Source organism: Dasypus novemcinctus, chromosome 5 (assembly GCF_030445035.2).
Source record: "Dasypus novemcinctus isolate mDasNov1 chromosome 5, mDasNov1.1.hap2, whole genome shotgun sequence".
Classification (NCBI taxonomy): Eukaryota; Metazoa; Chordata; class Mammalia; order Cingulata; family Dasypodidae; genus Dasypus; species Dasypus novemcinctus.
In genome coordinates this window covers 19,880,405-19,900,937 of record NC_080677.1, presented here as the reverse complement: position 1 = coordinate 19,900,937, position 20,533 = coordinate 19,880,405, and the positions used below count along the sequence as shown (strand labels likewise).

The 20,533-nt window shown below is 38.1% G+C and overlaps 1 protein-coding gene and 1 non-coding gene across 3 annotated transcripts in view; one reads left to right on the top strand and one right to left on the bottom strand.

Moving 5' to 3' along the window:
- The window catches only part of AMPH (amphiphysin), a 267,871-nt gene that overhangs the window by 129,757 nt on the left and 117,581 nt on the right, over positions 1–20,533 (bottom strand). For both annotated transcript variants that reach the window (XM_058296765.2, XM_058296766.2), the window contains exon 2: positions 5,191–5,271. In XM_058296765.2, the coding sequence (XP_058152748.1) occupies positions 5,191–5,271 (81 nt within the window). The remainder of the gene's footprint in view (positions 1–5,190; positions 5,272–20,533) is intronic.
- LOC111765158 (U6 spliceosomal RNA) lies at positions 10,570–10,676 on the top strand. Its single transcript, XR_002797570.1, has one exon. It is a non-coding gene; the product is annotated as a U6 spliceosomal RNA (small nuclear RNA).

Here is a 20,533-nt window from a genome sequence, read left to right as displayed (position 1 = left end):
GTTAGCTCAAACCAGCACAGGTACCAAGTCCAAGAACTCTTTCCTACCCCAGATCTTGAAGATTTTCTCTTGTTTTCTTCTAAAAGTCTTGTAGATTTCTATTTTACATTTAAGCTCATAATCCATATTGAGTTAATTTTTGCAGAAGGGTGAGATTTAGATCAAGGTTCATTTCTTTGACTATGGATGTCCAATTGCTCCAGCACAATTTGTTGAAAAGGCTATCTTTCCACAATTGAAATGCTTGTGCATTTTTGTGAAAAATAAGTTGAACATATTTATGTGGCTCTACTTCTGGGCTCTCCATTCAGTTCCGGTGATCTACATGTATATCCCTCTGCCCATACCATACTGTCTCGATTACTAAAAATATATAGTAGGTCTTAATATCGAATGGCATGACTCCTTCCATTTTATTCTCCTTTGTCATTGTTTTATAAATTCTATGGCCTATGCATTTCATATAAGTTTTCATGTAAGCTTCTTTACATCTACAAGAATCCTGCTGTAGGAATTGCAGGAAATTGCACTAAACATATAGATCAAATTTGTGATAACTGACACTTTTACCTATGTTGAATTTTTAAATCCATGACCACAGTATGTCTTTTCATTTGTTTAGGTCTTCTTTGTTTTTTTTCATTAGTATTTTGTAATTTTCATCATATTAATCTTGTACATTTTATTAAGTGTGTAGATAAGTACTTCATTTTCTTTGGAGTGATTATAAATGCTATTGTATTTTTAAAATTTATTTCCACATGATCGCTGTTAGTATACAGAAATGTGATTTGTTTTTGTGTGTTGACCTTGTATCACACAATCTTGCTGAACTCACTTACTAGTTCTAGGAGTTTTCTGTTGATTCCTTGGGATTTTGTATATAGATGATAACATCATCTGAAAATAGAAGAGTTTCCCTCCTTCCTCTCTGATACGTAGCCATTTCTTCCTTATTGTATTGGCTCAAACATCCAGGTCTATGATGAATAGCAGTGGTGTGAGTGGACATGCCTTCCCTTATTCTCCATATTAGGGGAAAAGCATTCAGCCTTTCACCATTAAGAATGACATTATAGGGTTTTTTTTTTAATAGATGCTCTTTAACAAGTTGAAGTAATTCTCTCTATTCCTAGTTTACTGAGCACTTTTATCATGAATGTATATTGGATTTGGTCTTGTACTTTTTCTCCATCAATTAAAATGATCATATGGTTTTTATTCATCAACCTATTAACATATCTTAGTGGATGAGTTTCTTAGCAGGAAGGACAAGAGAAGCAAATTTCTCTGCTTATTAACAGAGCCATCGGCAAGCAATCAGGTGAACTGAAATTCCCTGATATTCATTCACACCAGTCAATTTTGCTACTTGTTCACAGCTCTGGTAAGAAAGGAATAATACAAAGGAAAAAATCCTCTGGGGAGGAAATGTTAAATTTGGATTGTAATCAGTCCTTGCTCTCCTTAGCACTCTTATCATGGAAAATCATAAATCCTTTGTAGAGGAGTTCACTCCATTCCCTTTTACTCTAGCCTGTTGTATTAGTCAGACAAAAGAGGTGCTGACGCAAAGTGTCAGAAATCTGTTGACTTTTATAAAGGGCATTTATTTGGGGTAAAAGCTTATAGTCACAAGGCCCTAAAGAGTCCAACTCAAGGTTACTTCCTAACCAAACTCTGTTGCCATGTATTGACGCAAGATGGCAGGTGATGTCTGTGAGGGTTCAGCCTTCCTTCTTCCTCTTAAGGCTCCATGGTCCCGGTTTCTTCTGATCTCAGCTGTAGGCTGGCGTAAGGCTAGTATCTCTTCCCAGGCCTCATTTCTTTCCAGGCTCAGCTGCTCTGCTCTCTTCACAAGGTCAGGTGTAAACGATCAGGTTCATCTCTCTTCCCAGGTCACAGGCTACTTTATATCTTCTTTATATCTACTTCCCTGTGATAATCTGTTTTATAAGCCCAAGGGGGCTGGGACTCAATGTTGAGTTGCATTCTAATGATGTGATCCAATCAAAGCCCTAATTTTTGCATAATTTAATCAGACAGCTCAGATGAATCTAATATAATCAAAGGGTATCACACCACGAGAAACAGGTCAGTTTACAAACATAATCAATATCTCTTTTTGGAATTCATAAATAATATCAAACTGCCACACCTGTTTTTCTCTTTCCTCCTTGCCCTAATTGAGAGTTTATAAAAACTGGGCCACAAAAAAAAGAAACTCAGAGCATTGGGAGGCCAGTGGGCAGTTGAGAGAGTTATGTGCAAACTCTTCATTCACACTTGCCGTCGAACACGAACTACCCTTTAGGAAAAGATGTTTGGGGTCAAAATGAAAATGTGGGGTTGGAATAAAATAATGCTCCAAGCAAGAGATCAAATATTGACCCCTCTACCGTTGTTTCTAATAGGAACAAGCAGGCAGTATATCAATAACTATGAGGACTCTTATGATTTTATTAAAGAAAAATTTAAAGCAAGATCATCAAGGTCCAAAATGTTTGAATAATTTCTAGAACATTCTCCGGTGATATATTTTGATTACCCACCAATTGAGTGTGGTTAGGTGACTTCAATGTAATGTGCAAATTCAAATACTGTTTATCTTATACTGCCAGGAGTATTTTTTTTTTTTTTTGGATTTGGAAAAAATCAATTCATATAAAAACAAGAAATCTACATTTCTCAGGTCAAAAAATGAACAGTGAATTTAAAGTAACGGCTCACTATTCCATTAATACTAAGACTAAAAGACCTTGTAGAGGTAGCCACAATCTTGGTAGTTTCTTCTTCCTATGTTTACAGGGGACCCATTTCCCCTTACAGTCCATTAATCAACCCAGCCTTCAACTATACCTCTCAACCTTTTATATACTTCTACAGAAAATTAATCTTTCTCCTCCCCTTTCCATCAACCTCCTTCCTTCCCCATTTCACTCACTCTAATGGACATACAAGGCTCAAAGGCACTCCTTCCTCACTCCAATATAATGACTATCGACTAACTGTTTCTAATTTAAAAATGAATCCCAAAATGAAGAAGAAAAAATGCAAAATACTCCAGACCCAAAAATATTTTCAACGTGAACCAAAGGGATCATGAGACTCCCTGAAAAAGCATTTCCTTTATTTCCAACCTGTTTGTTTCACTCATAAAAGAGAAATGTTTACTTAAATTCCTCCAAATCTTGAAGTTTTACCCAGATTTTGACGTCTTCTAATATTCTTAAGAAAAACAAGTTGTTGGGCTTCAAGAATAACAGTAACTATTTGCAACGTAATATTTGAAAAATGTATATAGTGGCAGGAATTGATGGTAGAGCAGCATTATAAAGTCACCCCATGCTGATGATCTTTGGGAAACAGGTCACAACTGATACAGTTGGCAGTTTAATCAATTGCATTTTTCTCTTGTCCTTTAGACAAAAAACAATTGTAGCTGGTTCAGCCCACAGAGCCAGAAAAAGAGCAATAAAAGTTCACTGAACCTGGAAAATGCAAAGTGCTTCCTAGGCATGAATGCATTTCTGAACTTGATGTCTCCTAAGATTAGCCTTCTGGGGTGTTAACAACATCAAAATACGAGAGAGAGAAAAATCCAGGAGCAAAACCTAATTAGCTCCATAGGGATATACCAGACACGAAGGCTAGGTTTTAAAGGACAGAGTATAAATCCTCACGTAGGGAAAACTGTGAACCTGAATCACCCATTGTATCTGAAACCAGGCCCTTAAAGCAGGCATTTGAAATCACCCTGCAAAGAAACAGGGCATTAATTAACAAGATTTTCTCGGAAAATGCCTTCAGTCCAAAGACAATGATCTTGATGAATGTTTCCCAAATGCATGAAGAGATGTATAGGAACTCAGCAAGTGAAAACACAAGGAGACATATAACCTGTTCTCCTGGAGTCTGGTGAAGACAGGGGGACAACTCATTCTGTGGGCCGAGACCCAATATTTCTCTAGAAATTTCCATTTCTACCTTCATTAACCTAAAGACATCTATAATATTCAGTATTTGGATATATTCCATTTTTCTCTCTGTTACTTTTTCTTCTCAAATGCCTCTCTCTCTCTTCTCAGTTTTCAGAAGAAGAGGCCGTTATCAATCCTAACAAATTGGTATCGATCTTCACAGGTCAACGTTAGTCTTGGGATGAAACCAGAGACATTCAGACAAGTATTTACATGGAAAATGATCTACTTCTTATCTACCTGCTGGATTTGAGGACCACAGCTGGTGAGGACAAGAAAGAGCATGTCTCCAGTATGGGAAGGAACCCTGAAGATAGACACGGAATTAAGAAACCTCTAGCATCAGGGATCTCCAAACAGCAGCAAAGGGAGTGAAACAAACTCCAGTCTTCCAGGAATGGTTGTCACCCCTGAGGCCAAGATTTTCTTGGCAGGCACTGACAGCTCCAGTGACAGCAGGAAAACAATTGTGTCCTTACTTTGTCTTGATATCCAAACCCTTTTCCAGAGTCTGTTGCCTCCTCCCACCCCGCCTCTAGTATAATCTCTGAAGAATGATATTCTGGCCAATTAACTCAGCCAAATAGGTAATTTAAAAATTAGTTTGATTATTTTTTCATCCATGTGTCTGTTTAAACACATAGCAGTCCAGTAAAGGAACAAACAATGAAGTTTCTCAAACTTCTTTTTCATTATCATCCCCTTGAGGAGCGTTTTAGATAATTTTGCTTAACCAACCCTGTCCAATGCAAACTTAATAACATAGATTTTATACTCCATATCTGTGTATATGTGTATACCTGTAAATTTTCAGCCCTTGGGGAAGCATATAACCCCGTGGAGAATGCATGACCTTGAGGCATGCAACAATTGAAATAATTTTGCCAGAAGTATTTAACTACTCTTTCATTAAGACTGATTAGAAGATAAATCACCAAAAACTTCATCATTCCTTTAGATCAGTCTGTTTTGAAGAGGTACAGAGAGCAAAGGATTGTTCAATATCCTGAGATTTTTTAAAACATAAGTCCTCCTCCTGCATTGCCTACTGCCTCTTCCTTCACTATCCACAAGAAACTCCAGAGAATCACCAAGTGTTATTCTGAAGTTAATGTCAACCCCCCCTTTCTTAAGTCTTAATGCATTTTAATTACACACTTAAGCAGATTCAATCCATTTCCCACTCTAGAAACTAGATGAATGTACTCACTTCTTGCCGTTTGAAGTTCTGGACATATTCTTCAAACTGTTCATCTTTTGTCTCATCAGCTTTCCCAAGCTTCTGAAGGACCTGGTTTGCAAATAAAACAAAATGGTTTTATTTAATAATGTCTTCAAAGTAAGATATGCCTTGTTAATTGATAGGCAGAGCAAGGCTGACGTTTTGCTCTTCTGAGGAATCTCTACTTTTAGGATAGCTAGCTTTTCCATTCTGGAGACATCTTGGCTTGGTAGCTTGGGAGTTGAAAAGACCTGGATTTTAACCACAGTTCTACGACTTACAGAAATGCATGACCCTGAGCAAGTGCTGCACTACACTGCATTTATTTACCTATCAGTGTCTTCTAGTAAGCTACAGATGACTTAAAGGCAGAAATTATGCCTTATTTGTCTTTTCTGTCCAAACCATCTGACACAATGTTTGATGCATAATAGGTACTTAACTTTTTGGTAAACAGTAAATTAAAGTTACCTGACCAAAGTAGCATTGTACTTCATAGAGATACTATTAGCATTACTGGCGTCAAGCACATAAGTTTGTCCTGGTTGCAAAGTAGTGCTAGTGGCTTCCCCCTCTTGTCCTCTGACCCAAAAACAGCAGCCCTCACGCCAGCTGAGCCACTAGGAAACACCTGTTGGCAAGTTCCTAGAAGTCTGAAACCATCCTCACCTCTATGGCTCCAGGGGAAAAAATGGTTGAAGCAGATCACCCAAGAAAGCTCTTCACTGGAGGGTTCAATACAGAAATAAAAGATAAAGCCTTGTTGAAGTTTGATATAGTTTATGAATTTAAAAAAAAAGATATTGGATTATGTTTGTAAGCTGGTCTATACCTGGGTGTGATTAAATTATGATTAGGGCTTTGACTGGTCATGTCAGTAGATAAAACTACATGGTGGAGCAAAGGAGTTAGTTGGAGTTTTTATGTTGGAGTTTGGAAGCTGGAGTTTTGAGTTGGAGTCCAGGAATTGAACATACTGGAGAAGAACAAAGAGAGACTGAGACAACTCCTTAGACATGGCAGAAGCCCTGGGGAAAGAGACAGAGCCATTAGTCTGATAGTCTACAGCTGGCCTTGTGGAGCGAGAACAGCAGCTGAGCCTGGAGAGAAACAGAGCCCCAGGAAGAGAGGAACCCAGGAAGCCTGAACTCTTGGCAGACATCAGCAGCCATCGCCCCAACACATGGTAATAGACTTTAGTGAGGGAAGTAACTTATGTTTTATGGCCTGGTAACTGTAAGGTTCTACCCCAATTAAATACCCTTTATGAAAGCCAACAGATTTCTGGTATTTTGCATCAGCATCCCTTTGGCTAACTAATACAGAATTTGGTACCAGAGAGTAGGGTCGTGCTTTTGTAATTACCAAAATACTGGAATGGTTTTATAAATGGGTAACGAGTATTATTTGGAGGAATTGTGAAATGCTTGATAGAAAAGGCCCAGATCGCTTTGAAGAAACTGTTGATAACAATATGGATGCTAAAGAGACTTTTTATGATGACTTAGAAGTAAATGATGAAACTATTCTTGGAAAGTGGAGGAAAGGCGATTCGTGTTTTAAAGTTGCAGAGAATTTAGCAAGATTAACTCCTGGTGTTTTATGGAAGGCAGAATTGAAAATGGTGAGCCTGGGCATTTAGCCGAAGAACTTTCCAAAGTAAATTCATAGAATGTGGCTTGGCTTCTCCTTGCAGTTTATAGCAAAATGTTAGACAAGAAAGTTAAGCTGAGGACCGAACTATTGGGCACGAAGAAAACAGAAACTGATTCTGGAAATTCCAAGCCTCTGGAAATCAAGCTCCCAGAATACAGTGCCCCACTTGAGGACTTAACTTGGAACTTGTAAATCAGGATTGAAAATGCAGTTATCTCAGAAAGACTTATGAAATGTTTTACTGTCTGATGGCTTGGACCCCTGCTTCTTACATGCTAAACCAACAAGCTTTTTGAGAGCACTGTATGAACAAAACCACTGTCAGCTTGGACTAAAGGGGACATGGAAAGGAGAGACTGAAGGAGAAATGGTTTTAAAAAGAAAACCATGGAAGCTGAGATCTCAAATCAAGACATTGCCTTCGGCCAAGAGAGGAGCCCCAACCATGTGCATAGAGAAGTGAGTTTGCCGCAGTAGTTGAAGGGGGTGGGTGTTCCCACCTGATGTTCAGAAAAGGTTTTGCCACTCCAGTGTACAGAGAGGGTGAAACACATTCCTCAAGGACTAGGGCAGTTAAGGTCAGCACCCCATAGGTCTGAGAGGTGTGGATACATCCCCCGTGGATTAGGGATGACCAGGTTGGCAACTTGTTGCTCTGAGAGGGTTAGACCTGTATGCCAAAGATTAGGGAGAATGTTGTCTTCAGTTCACTGTACTAGGGTGGCTAAGACTCTAACCCAAAGATTGGGTAAAGTGTGGCAATCACCCCATTGCTTTTGGAGGGTGAAGTTTGGAGCTTGGTCGGCACCCAGATGCTTGATGAGGGTGGAACCAAGAAAATGGCCATTGGGCAAGCCTGTGGAAATGGTGGGTCCCCATAAGGCCCCAGGGAGAAGAAACCATCATCTTAAGAATGACTCTCATGGGAAGCGGATTTGGCTCAACTGATAGAGCATCCACCTACCACATGGGAGGTCCAGCAATCAAACCCAGGGCCTCATGACCCATGTGGTGAGCTGGCCCATGTGCAGTGCTGATGCGCACAAGGAGTGCTGTGCAATGCAGGGGCACCCCCACATACGGGAGCCCCACATGCAAGGAGTGTGCCCTGCAAGGAGAGCCGCCCTGCAAGAAAAAAGTCCAGCCGATCCAGGAGTGGCACCACACACACAGAGAGCTGATGCAGCAAGATGATGCAACAAAAAAAGAGACACAGATTCCCAGTGCTGCTGACAAGAATATAAGCAGACACAGAAGAACGCCCAGCAAATAGACACAGAGAGCAGAAAACTGGGGGGGTGGGGGGGGAGGGGGAAGGGGAGAGAAATAAATAAAAATAAATCTTAAAAAAAATGACTCTCAGAATTTGAAACTGAGTGGAGGATACTCTGTAGGTTTACTGAACTGTTCTGGACCCATAATGCGTTTCCCTCCTAATTTCTCCTTATTGAAATGAAAAAGTTTATCCTTTGTCCATTTGTGTACTGGAAGCAGATAAATTGTTCTGTAAGTTTCAGAGGTCTATAGCAAATAGGACTTTGCCCCAGGACAAATTTTATTTCTTTAAAATGATTGTGATATGATTCTATACTTAGCATTGCTAATGATTTAAGGGTTGTTTGTTTGTTTTTTATATTGTAATGTCCTTTTGGAATTCAGAGTGTGGACTGTAGCAGTTTGATATGGTTTATGAATTCCAAAAATAGATATTGGATTATGTTTGTAAACTGGTCTGTACCTGGATGTGGTTAAATTATGATTAGGGCTTTGATTTGGCCATGTCAGTAGGACCAAGGAGTGGAGACTAAAAGATAAAACTACATGGCAGAGCAGAGGAGTTAATTGGAGTTTTGATGCTGGAGTTTTGAGCTGGAGTCCAGGAAGCAAACACACAGAAGAAGAACACAGAGGAATAGATACAGCTCCTTAGACATGACAGGGGAGAGAGACAGAGCCAGTCACCTGATAGTCTACAGCTGGCCTTGTGGAGAGAATAGGACAGCTAAGCCTGGAGAGAAACAAGCCCCAGGAAGAGAGGAACCCAAGAAGCCTGAACTCATGGCAGATGTCAGCAGCCATCTTGTCCCAACACATGGCAAGAGACTTTGGTGAGGGAAGTAGCTCATGCCTTATGATCTGGTAATATAAGCTTATACCCCCAATAAATACCCTTTATGAAAGCCTTTCACTGACAAATACAGCCCTAGAGGTAGTATTTGGCAAATATAGACAAATAGTGAAAGTACTCTTAAAGAAAGACCGTGAAACCAACAATGAGAGGCTTTGTTTTTGTCACCTTTGAAAACCCAGCATATACAAAAGATACAACCCAAGAAAGTAATGTTACATTACATTAGATAGTAAAGTGATCAAGGTGAAACAAGCCACTAAACCATCATTTGAAAATGGTAGATTTGGGCCACTGTATTAGTCAGCCAAAGGGGTGCTAATGCAAAATACCAGAAATCTATTGGCTTTTATAAAGAGTATTTATATGAGGTAGAAGCTTACAGTTACCAGGCCATAAAGCATAAGTTACTTCCCTCACCATGTTGGAGCAAGATGGCTGCCAGTCTCTGCAAGTGTTCAGACTTCCTCTTCCCCTTAAGCATCTATGGCTTCAGCTTCTTCCAATATCAGCTGTAGGCTGGGAGAAGTCTCTTCACTCTTCTGGGGCTTGTTCCTCTCCAGGCTCCACTGCTCTGTTCTCTCCACAAGGTCAGCTGTAGACCCTCAGGCTCTCTCTCTTTCCAGGGCTTCTGCTGTGTTTATGGAGCTGTCTCTTCCTCTGTTCTTCGCCTGTGTGTTTACTTCCCGGGGTTCCAACATCTAAGATTTCAACATCAAAGCTCTAACTTTCTCTTCTGCCTTGTCATTTTCTTTATGTCTACTGATGTGGCCCAATCAAAGCCTCAATCATTATTTAATCAGGTAAAAGTGAAACCTCTGAATCCAATCTAATTTAATATGTAGAGAGGAACAGACAAGTTCACAAACATAATCTAATATCTATTTTTGGAATTCATAAATAATACCAAACTACTACAGCCACCTCCACTTCCAAGAAGCAGAGGCCCTCCGAGATTTCTTAGAGGCAGAAGAAGAACCAGGAGACCACCCTGATATGTGGGCACCTGGATAATGGTGGCTATTTGATGAATTTTAAAAGGAATTCCTCCAGAGAACCACTTCCAGTGAAAAGAGGACCACCCCCAAAGGGGAGGTCCTCCTCCTAAAAGATCTGCTTCCTCACAGCAGCAGTGGAATGAGAGGGAAAGTTCCCATAGCATGTGGAAGAGATGGTTATGGAGGCCCACCATGAAGAAAACCCCTGCTTTCTCGTAGAGATGTGTATTTGTCCCCAAGAGATGATGGATATTCTACTAAAGACAGCTGTTCAAGCCGAGATTACCCAAGTTCTCATGATAAAAGAGATTATGCACTACCAAGAGATTATACATACTGCAGTAATAGTCATTCCAGTCCACATGATGACTACCCATCAAGAGGCTATAGTGAGAAGGAAGCTTTCCCCATATGGTAAAGTGCATATATGAAAAACCTGCAGTTAGCATTGCACTCATTGGGGAAAAACTGAAGGTTTCCCACTGACCTCAAGAATAAGACAAGGATGCCCACTGTCACCACTGTTATTTAATATTGTGCTAGAAGTTCTAGCTACAGCAATTAGGCTAAAGAAATAAAAATCCAGTGCTCGCTTCGGCAGCACATATACTAAAATTGGAACGATACAGAGAAGATTAGCGTGGCCCCTGCGCAAGGATGACACGCAAGTTCGTGAAGCGTTCCATATTTTTTTGAATGGGACCTCACATATATATTTTTAATGTAATATTATTACAAAGTCAATAAAAAATAAAAAAATTAATAAAAAAAAATAATAAAGGAAAAAAAAAATAAAAAAAATAAAAAAAAAAAAGAAATAAAAATCCAAATAGAAAAGGAAAAAGTAAAATTTTCACTATTTTCTGATATGATCCTTTATCTAGAAAATCCTGAAAAATCCATAACAAAGCTACTAGAACTAATAGACAGCATAGTGGTGGGATACAAGTTAATATGCAAAAATCAATAGCGTTTCTATACACTACTGGTGAGCAATCTGAGGAGAAAATAAGAAAAAAATCCATTTATAACAGTGTCTAAAGTAGTCAAATATTTAGGAGTAAATTTAACTGAGGACCTAAAGGACCTATATTCAGGAAAACTACAAAACACTGGTAAAAGAAACCAAAGAAGACTTAAATAAATAAATAGAAGAACATTCCATGTTCATGGACTGCAAGACTAAATATTATTAAGATGTCAATTCTACCAAAACTGATTTACAGATTCAATGCAATCCCAATAAAAATCCCAACAGCCTTTTTTGCAGAAATGGAAAAACCAATAATCAAAATTTATTTGGAAAGGTAAGGGACCCTGAATACCCAAAAGTGTCTTTTTAAAAAGAAGAATGAAGTTGGAGGACACTCATTTCCTGACTTTAAAGCATATTGCTTAGCAACAGTGGTAAAAAAAAAAAAAAAAAGCATGATACTGGCATAAAGACAGGCAGACTGGCCAAAGGAACTGAATGGATAACTCAGAAAGAGATCCTCATATCTATGGTCAAGTGATTTTTCACAAGGCTGTCAAGCCCTCCCAGCTGGGCTAGAACAGTCTGTTCAACAAATGGTCTTTGGACCCCTATCTCACACGTTATACAAAAATTAAGTCGAGACAGTTACTCAAGCAGTTGAAGTGATCTCTACTCAAGTGGTCATGATCGGGTTGGCAGAAAAGAAAGAGGGCTACCCCTTCTATGGAAAGGGAGAATCCTTCTCAGTGCGATTCAGCAGTTCAGGCCATGGAGCACCAAGAGGTGGTGGCCATGGAGGAAGGTGGTGTGATGGATGGGGAGGCAGGAGCAGGTATTAAAAGCAAACAAAACTATGGGAAAAAATCACCTGTTTAAAGAAACAAACAAAAAGTAGAAATTGCTGTCATAACCATCCAAGGACTCCTGAGAGGAAAAATTGTGTTACCTTTTTAAAATTTGCTGTTAAGTTTCCCTCCATAAATTTTCTGTTCTTGTGAGGAAAAAGTAAAATGTCTAATTTTATTTGATTTATGAGATTGCTTTCAACAGGCAAATGTTAAATGTGTAAGACCTGACTTGTGTACTAGAGTTGTAATTTTCCAAGTAAAAATGTCCCTAATGGCCACTTCCTATTATTTTTCCCAGTAAATGTGGCAAGCACTCTTAAGAGCTTCCACAAACATCTAGACATCTAAAACAGAGAGATGAATCTCTCTGCCTACACAAGCTAGATACTAGAGGGTGGTACGAGTAATGCTACTCTTGGGATTTCAGGTCTTCAAACTGAAATCTCAGTGTTCTCAGTATGAAAAACTGAGGTAAGATACTTATGTAAGGAAAGTGCTATTCACCCAGTAAACCCAAAAAAGCAAATGAATAAAGTTGGCCATATTTTGCCTGACATTTCTTTAAGACTCTGCAAAATCCTCCCCTTTTCCCAATAAGACCTTTAAGTACGTGTTAAACAACTACAGAATATTAAATAAAAAGTCTGGCCAAAACCAACCACAAAGCTGCAAAGTATACTTGCTCTTACTGCTTCAACTTTTTGCAACGCTGTATTTTCTCATATTTAAAGGAACAGCTTGATTGCAAAGGAGAAAATAGATAAGCAATGAAGTCATCTCCAACTTCTCAAAGCTTATGACTTCTAAAAAGTGAATCTATCTGCATTCCACATCAGATTTAAAGCATCAAATGCCTGTGTAACAGCAAAAATGGTTGAGGATTATGGTCATTTTGGTCATGGAGTGCTGGATTATTCACACTAGATATGGCTGGTAGCAAGAGAAAACAAATACTAAGAGTTGTTGAAACAGAAGAATGCTGACTGTCGATATGGCACAACAGATGCACTAGCTGTACGCATCAGAGTTGGCTGGGTGCAGGCAGTAGACTTTGCCTTCGAGGGTTCGTATGGACCTAAGGAAGGCATCAGTGTTGAACTGAACTCCTAAGTAGGAATTGGCAGTTACTTAAAGTAAGTAATTGACCAAATGAGAAAGGAGAGACAAGAAAATTGGTTAAGTGGGAGGTAGACTGGAAGTTCTTGTGGTTCTTACTCCAGATTTTACAGCTTTGGCTTTCATTTTGTATAGCTAAAATCATAGGGTTTAATGCCATTAAGAACTTCTTAATTAGCCCTGAGAATATCAGAACATTAAATTAGAAAAATGAAAGAAATAAGTGGTGGTAAGTCTTTATCCAGTAAAGTGGTTTCAGCAAGTGAAATGTTTTTTGGTGTTGGTATATCCAAAAAGAGTTTAGTTGTAAAACAAAACTAAAGGGAAGAGTAAAAATCAAAAGCTAACAACTGGAAACGTTGCTAAAATTATCAAGCACACTTTTAAAACTGGTAACAAAATTACTCCAGCCCCTTGGTTTTCTTTTGTAAGCCTACTTTAACACCATCTTCTGCCTTGGAAACAAATCAAGGTACAACTTTATTGCTTTGGAGGCTAGAGGCAATAGGTATGAAAACGAATTGTTCTAAAGGAAAATGGATTTGAGTTGTTGGGTTAGAAGAAACACTGCAACTTCTGAAAATTTTTGCATAGTAATTATACTAATAATATTGTGTTTAAATATTATAATGGAGAGAATGTTTAACCTTCTTTGGGCAGATTTTTCTAATCAGAATGAGGACATTGATTAAATTTAAATGGCTTTTGCACTTACATAACTGTTTTAGTGCAATCTTTCCATAATCCAATTACTTGTGCAAATGCTTCTGAGGACCTTTCGGCTCCTTAGATTTTATTTTGGTATCATGAAGATAGTGCAGAAAATAGAGATTAATAATATAATAAATATCATGAATATGGAATTCAAAGTAAATGGAATGTGCTTTAACGAGCAGATCCTATATGTCAAATAGTTTACTGACCCAGTAGACTAAACTCTGCTCCAGTTGGGAAAATAATTGGTCTTCTTACTTTATACTGATTGTAAAAGAAATGGAATGATATAGAAAATGCTTCCCTTGTTACCTGGTGGTAGTGAAACACAGAACTTAGATATTATCAATCAGTTCACTTTTAGGAGTGTTTGGTATTTGAAACTTAATAAAACTTAAAATGACTGAAGAAAAAAAAAAAGACATTTGTCCACAGGATCTTCTGATACTCCACTCAATTCCATAAGCTCTCAAAGAGGCCCTGGAATACACAAGTCCACAAGCTAAGCTTTGGTCATCCAGAAAGACAAAGACCAATAAAACAAGACTTTAGTCCTTAATCTTAGGAAACATATAGTGTAGTGAGGTAGACAGAGCAGATTCACAAATAACAAAGCAAAGCAATGTGTAGTAAACCCTCTGAAAGCATTGCAAAGTGTTACTAGCAATACACTTAGAAGTGATGTCTTCAGGGAATATTCCATGGAGGTTTTTTAAGTGTGCTCTGCTAGAAATTCTGGCAGACAGGATGTGGTTCCAGCCAAGAAATGGCCTATGCCAAGGTCACTGGGAAACTCATTCTGCACTGAAGGACTAGATGTGAGCAGTTTTGTTTGGCTAGAGCATAGGCCTGGACACCGGGAGAAGTGTTTCTTAGAGATGTTACCTTGGGATAGAGAAGAAGGAACGTGAGTGCCACGAGGGAGCTCACTATTCTAAACACACCAACTTAGACAAGAATACGAGCGCTCCATAGACACTGCCTTCTAGGAAGAAACACTGGCCAGGGTATTAGCAGCATAAACATTTGGGTATTAAAGCATTTAGTCACACCAGATTACTTTCTGGGACTAGATTTTGCAACAGACTATACAAATTTGTTAACCAAACCAAACCCATAACTTCATAATAACTGAGATGTTCTAATGAGGTCTCTTAATGCGAGGATAGGGTGAGAAAAGCTCCCCCAGACTACTAAAATGGCAAAAAGGGATTACTGGGTGCTCTTTCTAGGCAGTGCTGCACTTGCAGCTTGCATTGAGGTCCTACTGACTGGGCTGTTTTATAACTTGAAGAGTAACTTGAAGAATTTTGCCCAGAAGAGAGACACTTTCTTTTCTGCCCAAAAGAAAGGATAACCCTAAGGATTACCGTTTTTGACCCTGTAGGACATAGTTTTGTATATAACCTGATTATATGCAGAGACTAGATTAAATGGGGGAAATCTTAAAATATTCCTATTAAATATCCCATAAATACCTCCTCAAATGCACTTTGAACCAGTTTTAACATCTTACTGATGCCTCATTAATTAATGAGTTGAATAAAATCTTTGACACATATTTATTTTAGGTTTGTATGAGATCCTGTTTTTAACTTTGGAAAGTTTATATTTTAACAACTGAAAACACAGAAATGTTATGTAAATGTAAGATTTTGTTACTATTATTGTAACAGACATGGGTCAAAGCAAAATTGTACAGGCCACACTTACAAAAGAAGTAAAATTCAAGGATGTGGGGATTCTTGGCCTGTGTCAAGATCTTCTTCCAACCACCCTCCTATTTTTATTCTAGGTGTATAACTTTATGAAAGAATAACTTGGTACCATTATCACTTTCTTCTTTCTATACTTTTCCCCTTTTGTATTAAAGCTAAGTCTCATTCAAGATATTTGAAGGTAACTGTCCTGTCCAAGAAAGACATTTCTGATGGGCTGCATGTCTACAACAGTGGAAGGCTGATCTAAAGACCCTCTACTTAAAGCTCTTATTTAATTTTTGTGTTTCTAGAAATTGTAGAGTATAAAAATAGCAAAACAAAAAATAGCTGTCCCTGGATATAAAGAGATTAAAGGATAATAATTGGATGACATATTATTTCTCCTCTAAGGAAAATAATAAAAGGAACCAGAACTCCCTGGGTTATGGCATGCCCACAACTTGATGCCAGCTCCCTTTGACTGTAGCAGCCACAGAGGATGGCTGGGTAAGGCATGAGACAGAGGCCTTTGCTAAGCACCTTCTCCACGCCTGTCACCACAGTAGGGGCTTTAAGCGTGGTATTTTAGCTGATCCCTCACAACGGCCTGCTCATCCCTATATTACAGACTAATAATAAACTGAGACTCAGAGAGGTCAGACAACCTGCCCAAGATCATTGCCACTGCAAACAGCAGAACCCAGAATCTAACCACATTCTTCCACCCCATTCCTCACATTGCCTTCCCCACCAAAATACTACCACTAAAGGTCTTACCTACCCAATAAAATGCATACCTAGTCTATGAGTCAGAAATATAAATATCAAATTTATCTAGACATCAAAACTTATGTCTTCCTAGGGAGTGGTATCCATGACAGGTGCTTTACTTTCACATATCTAATCCATCAAAGACCATGATGATTTTTTTTTCCAGTAAATCTCAGTTATGGTACCTTTCTGTTTCTCTTCTTCTTTCCATGCATTTTAAATCTCTTATGTAAATTATAGCAACACCCACTTCGCTGAACCATCAGATACTACCATCACCATCCTCTCTTCCCCTAATCTTGTCAAACTTCCTTTTCTAATATGCCTCTTTAAGTCCTACCATGGTGGCTTGAATCACCATAGATCAAATCTAAGGTTCTCATGAAGGATTCCAAAAGTCAAATTATTGCATGAAATTATTCATGTATCTCAAGGGAAACGGCAGGCAGCAGAAAAGTAGTGTTTGGAAAAGAGATGAGACATATGGGTCCTGTTCTTGGACAGCCATTTTGTGGGACAGAAGGACAAGTGATAGGTACTCATGCTGCCTTCTTCCAATGCCTTTGGAATCCTAATTTATCATTGCTTCCATCCTGTTGACCCGGATGACCTCAGAATAGTTTGCATTAAATGTATTTAAGTTGGCCTGTGAGCTAAAACCTCCTTGACATCCCTAGTTTAAGACAGAGGAATTCTTCTACAGCCTCTGAGCTTTCCTTAAGCAATACTCCATTCCTGTATTGACTCTTCCCACCATTCCTATCCTACAAAAATCTCTCACACCATTTAATCATGAGCCTCCCAGGTCCTCCATTAAGCCTGCCCAGTTCAAACCAAGTTATCAGCATTATCTTTCCCCCATTTAACTGGGGCCCCAAAACTCCTATAATTGTAGGTTCCCTGTTATTTTCATAATAACTAACATTTAGATTGGGCCTTACTACATGCCAGATTCTTTTCCAAGGACTTTCCATGTTTTGGTTTATTTAATTCTTACAATGCTTTTGGGTACTTTACAGATAAGGAAAATGAGACACTGAGTTTAAGTCACTTGCCCAAACCCAAGTTCACAGAGCTAGTTGCTGGCAGATCCAGGACTCTAACCCAGAGTCCACCACTGTAATGGCAACTCATATGCTTGCTCTGACTTCATTTTCATGTTGTACTTGGTGTATGTTATAAAAAACGGTGGTGAAGACCAGTAATTTTGAAAGAGAAGAGGCTTCAGAATTTCTACGTGTGATGGGCTTAGAGGTGGAAATCTGTTTAAAGAAGAAAGCTCTCCAGAAATCTCTTAAAGAAATGTTTGCACAGCAAGCACACTTTTAAAATCAAATTATCTGTTCCTCTGTAAGGACTGTGGGAGGGATGATGGGTGTCTTAGTTTGCCAAAGGCTGCCAATGCAAAAATACCAGCAATGGGCTGGCTTTCACAAAGGGAATTCTTGGGGGGTAAGAGCTTACAGTTTGAGACTGTGAAAATGTCCAAATTAGGACATCATCAGAGATGCTTTCTCTCCAAAGGTCAAATGCTAGCAGATCCTGGAGTCCTGTCATGTAGCAAGGCAAGATGGCAGGTTCTACTGGTTGTTCTCTCTCTCTACTTTTTCCTTGAGCTCACCTGTGGGCGATCAGGCATCTCTCCCTGGGTCTCATCCCCCTGAGCCTCTTGGGGTTTCCGCACCTGTAGGATAATCTGGAGTCCTCTCACTCTCATGGTGGGGTCAAAATGGCAGAACTCCCTTTCTCTGTGCCTCCACTTTCCCTGTGTTCACAGTTTATATAAGACCCAGCAAGAGGGAAGAGAACCAACCTGGGTCACACCTCACTGATGTCATCCAATCAAAAGCCCTAAAGTGATCTAACTGAAAGTGATCCAATCAAAAGATCCCTTAATTCAATCTGATGCAATCAAAGGGCCCCACACCCACAAGAATGGATTAGTTCAAGAACATAATCTTTTCTGGAATTCACAAAATTCAAACTGTCACAATGATGTCAGTACTACAAGACATTAATATCAGACAAAAAAAGCACAATATGCTAAGTGAAAGAAACCAGACACAAAGTACTACATATTGTATTATCCCATTTATATAAAATGTAAATATAAATCAGTTCCTAAAAATGAAATTAGATCAGTGGTTATGTAGGACTGGAGAAGGGCTGTTGAGAGGTATGAAATTTTTCTTTTTGGAGTAATGAAATTCTTCTAAAATGTTTGGGGTGGTGGATGCATACCATATTGATTATACTAAAAGCCATTGATTATACACTGTGGATAAGTCATATGGTATATGAATATATCTCAATAAAACTTCTTAATAAATAAATAATTGTGCAAGAATAGCCAGAAATAGCAGATATGTACAGCAGGGAAAGCATAGAGATCAAGAGGTGAAGAAATTTCTTGTCTTCTTTTTGTTATTATTACAATTACTGAAACAATGAAAATGCTCTAATAATGATTGAAGTAATGAATTCATAAATATGTGACTATACTAAATACCACTGATTATATACTTTGGATGAATTGTATGCTTTATTAATATGTATCAATAAAATTTATTTGTTTAAAAAAAACTGTCACAATGGGGATGATGGAACTGATTTAAAAGCCCACCAACTCCTGCTAGCACCATGAAATACCCAAATTTGAGTCCATGTTACTAAGTAGGTAAGAGTTTTTAACCTTTACAAACCTCTCCTCACCCGTAAAATGGGGAAACAATACTATCTACCTCATAGAATTGTTTTAAATGATAAATAAGAACTTATGTGCTTAGAGTTTCTGGCATATATTTAATGTGTGCTAAATTTTTACCATTTTTATCATCATCTCATATTTGTTTGCTCTATGTGTGTATATAAGCACCATGCAACTACTAATTTAAACTATACTCCTCAGAGCAACAAGAGTCTCACTGCCGTGTAGTGTTAAGCACAGGCCTACATGATTTTGCAATGGTCAATTGGCTTTACCCATCATTCCTACCAACAAAGCACCAGGCATATAATTCAGCGCAATCTACTGTAGTCAAAAAGCATTGGGTTGCCAGCCAGACCCAAATAACCTGGATGGTCCCAAATGCAAATTTTTCTCTGAGAAAAGCAACATGACTTGAGACAGCTCATTTTCAGGCAAAGAAGCATTCTTTGACTCAACAATGCTTTCCAGAAGAGAATGTAAAGAAAGGAGAGAGAGCAAATGAGTGAGCTATAAGAGAGCAGCCCCCTCGCTTTCTCAGGCCACTCAAAAGGATGGAAATAAAGACGATGGAAAGGATAGAAATAAAGAAGATGGAAATAAAGGTCAGATGCCCAGGTAGGTCTCATTGTAAATGTTATTCAGATAATCAGAACTGGTCTTGACCAAATAAAATACATTTTGGAAATTTAATGCAGTAAATATGCAGTGATGAAACAGCAAGAAAAAAACAATATTCCAAAATATGAAAATGATTCCCTTAGAGGAATGTAATTTACCAGGATATGAGTAACAAATTGTACTCATGGTGTTTAAAAATTATAGGAAGAAGATAAATGATATTATCCTTTAGGAATAAACAGAGAAACTGGTTCCCAGAAGTAATGATAGCAATAAACACAACTCTTTTGTAGACATTTTCTTAGGTCTTATTTTTTCATCCTGAGGTTTATTCAAAACACTATAAACTAAGAGTATAAGTATCTTAAACTATTTGCCCAATACATGCAGATTCCTTCAACAAATAAATTTTCTTTGGAGGAAAACAGTAATAAGTATACCAGAGAAAAAATGATTGTTTTATTCTATCCTAAAAATATTTGTTGATAGGAATTCCTTCTCTGTCCTGACAATAATGTACAAAGTTATATTTTTTAAAAATCAATTGCAGATAGACTCACAAACACAATGATTATTCAGCCCATTTCATTTCACAAATCAACATTATATATAAATTATATGAATGATATCTTATTCCTCATTGCAAGTTTGTTACTTTAAAAAGCCTGGAAGGATCCAATATCATAAATGTTGAAAGAACCTATAATTTCTCTATTTAATAATCTGACACCACTTCTATTAGAGTCTCCTGTGAGATATAAGAGAAATCACTGCATTTTGGGAGGAAGTAGGCACTTTAAATGGAAAAAAATTGAAAAGCACAAGGAACATGAGATTAAATATATATGAATAAAAAGAGTATGAAAGTATGTGAAAATGTTAATGGGGTAATTTCTACACAGTAAGAATACAGGTGGTTATTATTTTCTTCTTTATATTTTTCTATATTTCCCATAATTTCCACAATGTTTTATGTTATTAATGCAATCAGGAAAAATCACAAAAACAAGTAAACAGGAGTTCAGAATACTGACATCCTGTAGATAAGAGACCTACATATTAAATTTTAGTATAAGTAAGTAGATTTTTAGTAACT